The following is a 12,423-nucleotide window of genomic DNA, read 5'->3' as shown; positions in this document are numbered from 1 at the left end:
TATTATAATTCCTTTTTTTTCCCTATATGATTTAAAAGACAAATCATAAGCCAATAATTATAATGGTATATTAATAGGCACACAATGTATAAAGATGTAATGAGTGAGACAACAACATAAACGTGGAGGGACAAAGCTGTATTTAAACAGCATTTTTACATACTATTGAAGCTAAGGTGGTACTAATTCAAAATACTGTTATGAATTTAAACGATTAATTGTAATACCTAAGGTAACCCTTACAAAAATAACTAAAAAATATACAGAAAGGAAAATGAGAAAAAATGAAGATGATAACCACAAAAAAAATTTTTTTGAACACAAAAGGAGGCAATAACAGAGGAATTTTAAGGAACAAAAAAAGATAGAAGACATATAGAAAACACAGCAAAATGGTAGAAATTAGTATGATCAGATGGGATTTATCCCAGGAAAATGAGGGTTGTTCAACATATGAAAATAACGTAATGAAGAAAAAACCCACATACCTGACAAAATCCACTACCCTTTTATGATTAAAACAACACATAAACTAAGAATAGAAGGTGTCGGGCCTTAAAAACTAATGCCACCTTAAGTGACATTACAAGCGGTGCCATTATGGGTCCACAAGGGCGTATTAACGTAGCAGCCTAAGATGGCGCCAGGAGGAACTAGGGTGGGAGTGTCTGCGGGAACCTTGCCCTAGCCCTTATTGGCCAAACACGTGCTTCTGCACTAGTAGACACTGCAGTGATTGCAATAGCTAGGCACTGAGACAGGATGCATGCTCTCATAAACTTTAAGCTGATTGGAGGATGTAAAAACCTCCCTTCCCCATTTGCCTTTAAAAGCAAGTGCTTGTGTGATAATAAACGGAACTGCTCGACAGAACCCCCACTGTGTCTGAGTGTTCTTTAATGGGCTGGTTGGGGCTGGCAGCTGTGCTCACCTCTCTTCATGGCTTTCTTCCTCCGTCTCCTCCCAACGGGGACGGGGAAAGAGGAATCTGGGCAATCCGCCCACCCACCAGAAGGGACACCAAGGGAGAGACTGATAGCAAGGCAAGGGCTGTTCGGGTCAGCTGGTGGCGGACCCGACAAGAAGGGACCTTCCTCAACCTCATTAAGGGTATTTATGAATAACCCACAAGTAACATTCTAATCACTGGTTAAAGACTGAAATCCTATTCCTATGATCAGGTACAAGACAAGGATGCCCACATTCACTACTTCTATTCAACACTGTAATGAAAGTTTTAACCAGAGCAATTAGGCAAGAAGAAGATATAAAAGGCATCCAAACTGTCTTCAGTAAGGAAGAATTAAAACTGTCCCTATTTGCACATGACATGACCTTATACATAGAAAATAGTAAATAAAAATCCCTCCAAAAATGATGAGACCCTATAAATGAATATGGTAAAGTTGTGTTATATAAGATTTACATATTGTTCATACTAGCAATGAACAATCGAAAATGGATTATAAGGAAACAATTACATTTACAATAACATCCAAGTGAATAAGATATCTATCAAGAAATTTAAGAGGTAAAAGACTCAAAACTAAAAAATATTGATGGAAAAAAGTTAAAGAATATCTAAATAAACAAAAAGGCATTTCATGTTCATGGATTTGTAGACTTACCATAGTTAATATGGCAACACTCCCCAAATTGATCTACATATGAAATGTAAATTGCTACTGAAATCTCAGCTGTGTTTATTACAGAAATTGATGTTAATCATAAAATTCAAATTAAAATCAATGGGACTAGAATAGCCAAAACAATCTTGAAAAAGAAGAAAGTTGGAATATTTACTCTTCCTGATTTCAAAACTTATTACCAAGCTTCAGTGATCCAAACAGTGTGGTAATGGCATTAGAACCACTAATATTTATGGACACTATATTGTCTTCTAGTCTTTAAAACAGAACAAAGCAAATCAAGAATTAGGCTCAAAGCAGTATTTCCATGAGTGCTTATAATTTTTAAAATTTTTAAAATTTAATGTTAAAAGCGTTTTTCTGTTATTCACATCCGTAATCTTAAACATCTATATACTCAGTAGCTCTCAGTAGCCAGATGGGTCTCAAACATGGAAAAGGGAGGCAACTTGCTCTTCCTAAAACAAACTATGAGAAAAGTATAGAGCAGCCTACCAAGCTTACCTTTAACTTTGTGTCAAGTGAGAAAGAAAAAAAGAAAAGGGATTCATCGAAGCTAAAACCAAAAAGGGGCTTAATGTCAGAAAAAGTCTCTATAAACTAATTTGACAGCTGTAATCATTCATTTCTTTCTCTTTTCACATTGTTTCATCTTTCCCAGTCTCCCATTCATTATTTAATAGAACTACAACTATAACATTATTGAAAAGAAAGAACAACTAGAATGGCAAATTTTGCTCCATTTTGGCTTATCCCTTTTCACTTGCCTTCTCAAATAAAAAATGCTGTTAATAAGACGTGAAAAGATGAAGGTTAAACCTCAGGTGCTCTATTCCTTGTCACTCACTTCCCTCATCTATTATGTAACAAGTTATCAAAGCTATTAAAAAGGCTGGCTGAGCAACTAATAGGTTATTAATAGAGACCAAGTTGAAAATCATCATTGAAGTAAAATATAAAATCTGCAGGTTTAAAAAAATTTTTTGATTACAGTTGGCCCTCTGTATCTGTGAATGTGAAACACATGGATATGGTGGGTTGACTATACTATGCCATTTTATACAAGGGACTTGAGCATTTGCAGATTTTTGGTATCAGTGGGGAGTCCTGGAACCAATCTACCACAGAAACCAATGGAACACTGTAGTTTGAAAGAGTCATTAAGATAGTTAATTTGAAATTCCTATCGTAATAGTTTTAGAAATGTCATTTAGGATTTGTAGCTCCTTGAAAATTATATTCTACTGGGACGTTTTCAAATGCAATCAGAACTTTATTTACTATAGAAAGAAATTATGGGCATGTGCAGTACTTTTAACAGGCAGACTTCCTATAGGGACCCTAAAAGAAACAAATCTAATATAGTCAATAGAATTACAGATATTCTAGAAAATCTGTACCTGGGTATACTGCACTTAAAAATTATTTTTAAATAACAACATATACACTTTATAAGTGTCTTAAAGAGAATATATGATGATTTAGCAATATAAATTTAATAAAAGCAAATTAATAATATAATAAAGACTGTGTAAGAAATTAATGTAAATTATCAACTAATCTTTAAAAAAAAGCTATTATAGACTGCCTACTTACAAGTGAGTCATTTCAATTTAATATAAAACTCCCTCTTGGGAACCATTTGCAATAAATTAAGAATTATACTTAAAATAATAAAAAGATATTAAATTAATGCATACTGTTTACTACTTTAAACTGGTCATCTTCCAATTAGTTCCAGTGAACTCTACTATATTTTCATATCCTATTTCAAAACTGGATAAATGAAAATCACTTCCTCCAATTTACATTTAATGGCTATTCTGACCTACACTGATTGGCTAACTTCATCCATGTTTTCATAAGACAGGATAAATTAATGTTATAACACACTGTTATAAGTACTATGTTAGACATTTACCTCTAGAATCAAAATCATACTACTATTCTTCAAAACAAAACAAAAACAAACATCAATTGGTCTTTCTATCAAAAAACTTTTAAAATTATGTTAATAGGTTCTATAGTACCCTAAGGGCTCCAGCAAAATGTGTCAGTTCTATAGAAAGAGTTCTATAGAAACCTATAGAACCCTATAGAAAGGGTTCTATTGTCCACAGTTTTGAATAGGCTATAGAGAGACAGTACTCATACAATCAGCTCCCAAAAGTAAAAATGATTTCAGATACACAAAAGAAACCCAAAAATGTATACATGAGGAGACTGATAGAGGTCTTCATAAGCTAACTAGAAGAAAATGATTTTTCAATCATACCTATAAAATATTTAATCAAGAATTTAAATCAAATACATATTTTAACACATTGATAGTTTGCTTTCATGCTGCTCTTAGGATCTAGCTTTAAGATTACCTTATGTCATAAAATATCCCATGATAGGATTCTCTAGTCACCTATATAGTCTTATAAAGAGTTTTTAGCAAAAATGTATACTCTTTGATTTATTTTGATACCTGGCCCAAGACAGATTCACCTTAAATTCTATTCTAATAATATTCTCATTTTTATGCATGTGAGAACATACCTGCCAGCCAATCATTAAAAAATCCAAAATATAATATATTATACATGTACATTGTATTAGAGTAGCATAATTAAAGCAATGATCTATTAATAAGAATAAAACGATGCTTTTTAATACTTACCACAAGCTTTAGAGGCAGCAACACAAATTTCTTCTGCAACATACTCTCCAGCTGGAAACTTCAGGTAATCTCCCTCAGCTTTCCCAAGGGAATGATAAAGATACACCTGAAGAACTGGATCTATTTGCTTCACAGAGTTAGCATTTCCAGGAATATCACCATTCTGATGCACAGGAGATGTGGATGTTCCTTCCATTTCTGTCATTGTAAGGCAAGCCATTCCCATGCAGGGTCTTCTTCAGAACATTTGTCTGTAAGAGAAAACAAAGTTACAAATGAAAAGCATATCGATAAAGTATCTTTCATGCACAAAGAAGTCTGACGGCAGTGACTGTCAAATCCTTTAACTGAATAAATACTGTGTACTACTACATACAAAGCACAGTGCAAGAAAACACAGGTTAAAAACTTCCTTTGGACAAGACACAGAACTCCAGTTAACAAACTGAGGAACCATGATATAAATATGTAACACTAACAAAACAAACATTAAAATCAGTTACAGACAACAGAAGAAATCTCACAAGGAACATGAATTACAGGAATATCCCATTTTATCACGTTTCACAGATGTGTTTTTATTAAATTGAAGTTTTGTGGCAACTCTGCATCGAGCGAGTCTATCAGTACCATTTCTCTAACAGCATGTGCTCACTTTGTGTCACATTTTGGTAATTCTCGTAGTATTTCAAACTTTTTCATTATTATTATATCTGTTATAATGATCTGTGATCAGTGCTCTTTGATGTTACTATTCTAATTGTTTTGGGGAGACATGAACTGTGCCCATATAGAATGGCGAACTTGATAGATGTTGTGTATGTTCTGACGGCTCCACTGACAGGTTGTTCCCCATCTCTCTCCCTTTCCTTGAGCCTCCCTATTCCTTGAGACACAATATTGAAATTAGGCCAATCAATAATCCTACAGTGGCCTCTAAGTGTTCAAGTGAAAGGAAGAGTCATACACCTCTTACTTTAAATCAGAAGCTAGAAACGTTTAAGCTTAGTGAGGAAGACAAGTTGAAAGCCTTGATAGGCCAAAAGCTAGGCCTCTTGCACCAATCAGTTGGCCAAGTTGTAAATGCAAAGGAAACTTCTTGAAAAAAATTAAAACAGCAAACACACGAATGACAAAAAAGCAAAACAGCCTTATTCCTGATATGAAGAAAGTTTTAATGGTCTGGATAGAAGATCAAACCAGTCACAACATTCCCTCAAGCCAAAACCTAACCCAGGGCAATGCCCTCTCTTCAATTCTATGAAGGCTGAGATATGTGAGGAAGCTGCCAGAAGTCTGAAGCAAGCAGCAGTTGGTTCGTGAGGTTTAAGGAAAGAAGCCATCTCCATAACATAGAAGTGCAAAGTAAAGGCAGAAAATGCTGATGGAAGAGCTGCAGCTAGTTATCCAGAAGATTTAGCTGAGATAACTGATGAAGATGGCTGCACTAAATAACAGGTTTTCAATGTAGACAAAACAGCCTTATATTAGAAGACAATGCTGGTGACTAAGTTGAAGCCAATGTTCACTTACCATTCTGAAAATCCGAGGGCCTTAATAATTCTGCCAAATCTACTCTGCCTGTGCTCTATAAATTGGATAACAAAGCCTGGATGACAGCACATCTGTTTACAGCGTGGTTAACTGAATACTTTAAGCCCACTGTGAAGACGACTGCTCAGAAAAAAAATTTCTTACAAAATACGACTGCTCATTGATAACACACCTAGTCACTCAAGAGCTTTGATGGAGATGTACAAGGAGATTAATGTTGTTTTCATGCCTGCTAACATAATATCCATTTTGCAGATCAAGAAGTCATTGGAATTTCAAGTCTTATTATTTAAGAACCATTTCGTAAGGCTATGGCTGCTGCCATAGTGATTCCTTTGATGGATCTTGGCAAAGTAAATTAAAAACCTTCTGGAAAGGATTCACCATTCTAGATGCCATTGAGAATATTTGTGATTCATAGGAAGAAGTCAAAATATCAATATTAACAGGAGTTTGAAAGCAGTTTGAAACCCTCTATCAGCAAAAAGGTAAGGACTGGCCAAAGGCTCAGATGATCATTAGCATCTTTTAGCAATAAAAGCATTTTTAAATTATGTACTTTTTTCTAGACATAATGCTATTGCACACTTATTGCTGGTGTAGGGTCTTTCCTCAACATTAATGGCTCCTGACTGATCAAGTAAGTTATTGCTAAAGGTTGGGGTGGCTGTGGCAATGTCTTAAAATAAGACAAAAGTTAAGTTTGCTGCATTGATTGACTCTTCCTTTCATGAAAGATTTCTCTGTAGCACATGATGCTGTTTGACAACATGTTATCCACAGTAGAACTTCTTTCAAAATAGGAGTCAATCCTCTGAGATGCCCAAATAGACGGGGGGGGAAAAAAAAAAATGGAGTCAATCTTCTCAAACCCTGCCACTGCTAGTATAACATAACTTTTATATGCACTAGGAAACCAAAAAAATTGTGACTTGCTTTATTGCAACATTCCCTTTATTGTGGTGGTATGGAACTGAACCCACAATATTTCTCAGGTAAGCCTATACTCTGATAACTGCTTGTTGGTGTCTGGAGGGGAAAAAATACTTCAAGCTGGAATAATCTGATGAGCTTTATTAGAGAAGGTCAAATTTAAAACTGACTAGCCAGTTAGCTCAGTTGGTTAGAGCTCAGCCTTATAACCCCAATGTCATGGGTTTGGACCCCTGTACCAGCCAGCAATAAAAAATAAAAATAAATAAAATTTATCTTTAAAAAAATTGGATTGGATTTATATGGATGAAGGACGAAGATCATTCCAGGAGAGTTGAATTGTGCTGATGAGCACAAAGGTAGAAAGGTACAAAGCTTAGTAATTTATTGAGCTGAAGTATATGAGAAGTTATATCATAGAGGAAAGGGTTAAATATTCAGATGGATATTTGTGTCAAGCTTGCTAGCTACCTACCCAGTATGCATTTTCCCCTTCTTCCCTCCAATTTGGTTGGAGACGGCTATGTGCCCAATAAAAAACTGTACTTTCCCATACATGGATAGCTATGTCAACCAGTTTCAGCAAATGAGATTTAAGTGAAAGTTGTTGGGTGATTCTTTAAGAACCATATTCAAAAGGAGGCTGACTTAGCTAGCATGATTCTTTTGCTTTTTCCCCTTTATCTTCTTCCTACCTGAATCTGAACATGAATTTAGGGTAGGGGAATCACCTCAAAACTATGTGGCAACCATGAAGTAAAGACCAAGACAGTAAAAGACCAGACATCTTATGCAGCTAAATTGATGTCAGGAATCACCTACCTATTACCAGACATCTTGTTACTTGCAAGCAAATCCATCCTAGCTGACATAGACAAAATCAAGGAATGGAAGGTTTGAATGTACTTTATCCCACAGATAATGATGAATTAGGAAGGTGAAGGGATAACCAGAAAGTTACTGCAATACAGTAGTCCCCCCTTATCCGCAGGAAACGTGTTCCAAGACTCCCAGTGGATGCCTAAAACCTCAGATAGTATGGAACCTGACTGCAGTCGATCAGAATATGTTTCTGTTCATGTCTTCTACCCATAAAAGTAATGCCTTTTCCACCATAACTAAGTACTTATCACACACTGTGTCCATAACTTTTGCAGTCTGAGATACAACAGCAAAACTAGCATGAATTTCTTTTTTCCTTTTTCACAATTTCATGGATAGAAGATTCATTTTTACTATACACCTCAGCAACCTCAGCATACAATGTTTTTTCCTTTCCTTATTAAGTCAACAGTGTTCACCCTTTCACTTAAAGGAAATACTTAACGGCTTCTCTTTAGCATATCCAAATTGTCAGCATCATTACTTTTGCACTTTGGGACCATTATGAAATCAAATAAGGGTTACTTAAACACAACAAGCACTGTGATACCATGAGAGTAGATCTGATAATGCAGATAGACACTAAGTGACTAATGGGCAGGGAGCATATACATCATGGAGATGCCGGACAAAGGGATAATTCATGTCCTGGGCAGGACAAGGAAGGACAGTGCAAGATTTCATGTTACTCTGAATGGTGGGCAATTTAAAACTTGTGAATTGTTTATTTCTGGAATTTTCCATTTAACATTGTCAGGCCATGATTGACTGTAGGTAACAGAAAAGTGAAAACATGGATGAGAAGGGGGACTACTGTAGTCTAAGCAGTAGACAGAAACAGTTGGATGATGAAAGGTAACACTCAGATAAGAGTAAGACTCTATGCTACTTGTTGACTAAATGAATAGACAAGGAAGTGAAAGACAGTGCGCAGATTTCAAACTTGGGAGATCTGTAATAGCAGTAACAGAAATAAGGAAGTGAGAAGGACATTGCCCCTAGACATTGGAAGATAAAGAGAATAAAGACTACTGTTTTACACATTTTCATTTAGAAATGGTAGTTGGGCAGTTTGGCTGCCAGCCAAAACATGAGATTGGTATTTGGAAGAGTTCATGACTAGAGCTGGAAATTTGACAACTCTCCCCTTAGCAGTAACCGAGAGCAGGAGGGAGGGAATGGGAATAAAAGCAAACACGCTAATACAGCATTGACTACGTGCTGGGCACTGTTCTAAGTACATATATAAAGAAAGAAAAAATAAGTATTAAGTGAATTACAACTTAAAACTCAATTCTATATTCAACTATAAGGACCTTATTCTATCAGAGAAAACATTAGAGTTAATCCTTAGTTATTCAAATACAGTCATGCATCACTTAACAATGGGGATATGTTCTGAGAAATGTATCCTTAGGTGATTTAATCATTGTGTGAACATCATAGAGTATACTTACACAAAGCTAGATGGTATAGCAATAGTCTATACCATTCCCCACCTCTGCACACCCAAAACACACACACACACACACACACTCACTCACTCACTCTCTGTCTCTCTGTCATTACCCCTCCTTGTCTAACAATTTGTGGTTGCCTAACTGGCTATCCATATATAGAACCAGATCGCACAATAGCAGGTTAAAATTTCTGCCTTGAGGAGGTATCAGATAAGATACAGATCCAGTCACAAAGCATGAGATGTTTGGCTCCATCTTGGTGTTCCAAAAACTGTGTCATCTCATCTTTCTAAGCTTGCAGCTTCTCCAAAGCTATTTAGCATGAGGCAGCATTTGGCAGGAAGTTCCCCCACAATTAGAGCCTATTTAGAGGGAAGCTATGGCTGGTAGTAAAATTAACACCAGGAACTGCCTCTAGTCCATGTTATACCAAGAGTGCAAAACTCCTGGTCTCCAGTCCCTGCTTCTACACGGGGAACCCAGCAAGCCAGAGATTTAATTCTACTCACTATTTTGCATTTATAATCCATAGATATGTGGGTATAAATTACTAGTAATGTTCTAGTTCTTTGGATGGGTGGTAGTTTCCTGGGTATTTAATATGTTGTTCTTTTTAACTCACATATGAATTACATCTATTCTGTTTGTACAGGATTTTCTCTCATTACATACAATGAAATGCACAAATCTGAAGTGTAACATTTCACAAGTTTGTACAATGCATATATCTGTGTAACCCAAAGCCCTACAAAAGTTATCATTCAGAAAGTTCTTTTGTGCTCCTTCTCCATCAACCCCTGCTCCTACCACCCAAGTGGCTACTACCATTCTGATTTTTTTCCTCCATAGGTTACATTATTCTTTTGCTCACTGATTGTCTTGCACCACTGGAATAAAAGTTTCTTGAAGGTGGAAACCTGGATGTCTTATCCACTACTGCACTCCTAGTGCCTAGAATAGTGCCTGATACATGGAAGTTTCTGAATAAATGAAGAGTAAATAAGAGTTATAATGAATTTTAATCAATCTGCGCACATACACTGGAAAACCAGTATCTCAAATATGAAATTTTGAAAGTTAATATTCTTAAAATTTATTGATACATATACTACATAATTCTAAGAGACACAACTTTTCAAGATCAATAAATACCCATGAGGAAGTAAGTTAGTAGATTGGAGAAATTACTAAACTGGGAGCCAGGAGACCAAAAATAACTTTTAATCCTTTCTTACTGCAAACAAGTTATATGACAAATGAATCTTGCCTTCCTCATTTCTGTAATGAAATTAATGAATTAAATCTCAGAGGTCCTTCTCAACTCTTAAAAATCTATGATTTCTAGGGCTGGCCAGTTAGCTCACTTGGGAGAGCATGGTGCTGATAACACCATGGTCAAGGGTTCAGATCCCAGTACTAACCAGCTGCCAAAAAAAAAAAAAAAAAATCTACGATTTCCAGACAATTGATACATAATCTAAGTACCAAATAAACAGAATAATTAAGTGCTACAAAAGTGACAAGACTGATTATGACTACTAAAAACAAAGAAAGTCTTTAGAAGTTTCACACAATTAAAACATAGGCTGGACCTTAAAAGAAAAACAGAATTTACACAAGTAACAAAAAACAGGACATTACTGGCAGGGAGAAAGGCATGAAAAACATGGAAAGAAGAATGCATACAGCATGTTCCTGGAACAAAGCAGAGACAAGTTTGGCTGGATTGGCAGGTCCAGATAGGTCAGTGCTTCTCAACTTTTCCACAGAAATGCCTCAAAAGGCAGTGAAGTGGTTGAAGAAGCCAAGAGTATAAAATACTTTTGAAATGATATGTTAACCTTTAATATCCACGCAGTTTTGCATTCTACTCTAAGTTGTAGCCATTTGACTTAGTTTTTTAGTATTCTAAATTTTGATATTCCAAATAGATGAACTATATTTTTCCTGAAGTTATATTCACATCCTACTTTGGTAAAACTAAACGTGGGTGAAGTGAAACTTAAAAGGATTTTGTATAACACTATGCTTTAAAGACTATTCATATTTTGAAAATGTACTTTAATCACAAAAGAAGAATATAAATGTTACAGGAAAAAGGTCCTTTACATTGTTTTCTTACTGAGCAAGAAAGAAAGAATACGAATTAGAAGAGAGGTCTTAACAAGAATTCATACTTTGAGGTAATAAGAGATTTGGGCAGCCGTTATTCTTTTCTTGCGTTCACCCCTACATCCAATCCATCAGTAGGTACTGATAATTTTACTTCTAAGCTATATTTTGAATCCATTCACTCTTTTTCATCTCTACAACTACCACCATAGCCTAAGCAACTATCATTTTTCTACTAACTACTGCAATGCACTCCTGACTTTTTCTCTAAGTCTACTTTACCTCCCAACAACCTAATCTCCACCCAGAAGCCACAGTCATATTTTTACAATGTAACTCAAATCCTGTTCAAAATCTTCTGAAAATTCTCTAATGTCTTTCCCATTATGCTTAGAATAAAGTTCTATGAGTCCTTCTTTATCTGTCTGCTCCCTACCTCTCCAAGTTTGCACACCTTTCTAAGTGTTTCTTCCACAACTTAATAACAGGATTCAATAGCTCATAATTCAAAAACAAGACCTCATCTGCCTTGTCCAATAATCTGTTATCAGCAGCTAGAAAAGTCCTGATACATAGATCTTACTAAATATTTAATGAATGAATGCTACGTTCACAAAAAACACAAAATAATTTAATACAGTATAATTAAAGGAATTTGGTCAGTGCAAAACCCAAGGATAGGGTCTCGTGACAAAGACTGGGTTAATGAGAAATTTAGAATAATCATGAGCATTCTCCTTCTGCCCCAAACTCCAATGAGATGGTAAATAATAATAAGAATTTTTAAGTAATGTTTAAAATATGGACTTCCTGTGATGAGAGAGCAGCTTATACAGGACTAATGCTCTTGCTAAAAACAAATATAAACACTGAAAAAATAACTTAAAAAAACACTGTTTGAAGGCATTGTCAAGGAAACAAAGACAGATAGAAATTGGAGAGAATATGACCCTGGAAAGAAGGGAAATACACTGAATGAGGCCCACATTTACCCATCTTTTATCCTGAAGTAACTACATAGTCTGTTCAGCATGCAGATGGGGGCCAAGGGACAGGATAGAGCTCTTGCAAAAAGCTGCAGTCTCACTGGGTAGAAGAATCAGGGAATGAAGTTTGGAGCTGCTTTAAGAGATTGAAATTGAGGGCAGAAATCCCAGGAAAAAACGGA

The 12,423-nt window shown here is 35.6% G+C and overlaps 1 protein-coding gene across 2 annotated transcripts in view; it reads right to left on the bottom strand.

Annotated features, from left to right (window-relative positions):
• JAK2 (Janus kinase 2) overlaps nt 1-12,423 on the bottom strand; it is a 136,061-nt gene that overhangs the window by 90,081 nt on the left and 33,557 nt on the right. For both annotated transcript variants that reach the window (XM_063080689.1, XM_063080690.1), the window contains exon 3: nt 4,315-4,565. In XM_063080689.1, coding sequence (XP_062936759.1) covers nt 4,315-4,540 — 226 coding nt within the window. In that variant the 5' untranslated portion in view covers nt 4,541-4,565. The remainder of the gene's footprint in view (nt 1-4,314; nt 4,566-12,423) is intronic.

Source organism: Cynocephalus volans, chromosome 16 (genome assembly GCF_027409185.1).
Source record: "Cynocephalus volans isolate mCynVol1 chromosome 16, mCynVol1.pri, whole genome shotgun sequence".
Taxonomy (NCBI): Eukaryota; Metazoa; Chordata; class Mammalia; order Dermoptera; family Cynocephalidae; genus Cynocephalus; species Cynocephalus volans.
This window is presented reverse-complemented; position numbering and strand designations above follow the sequence as displayed.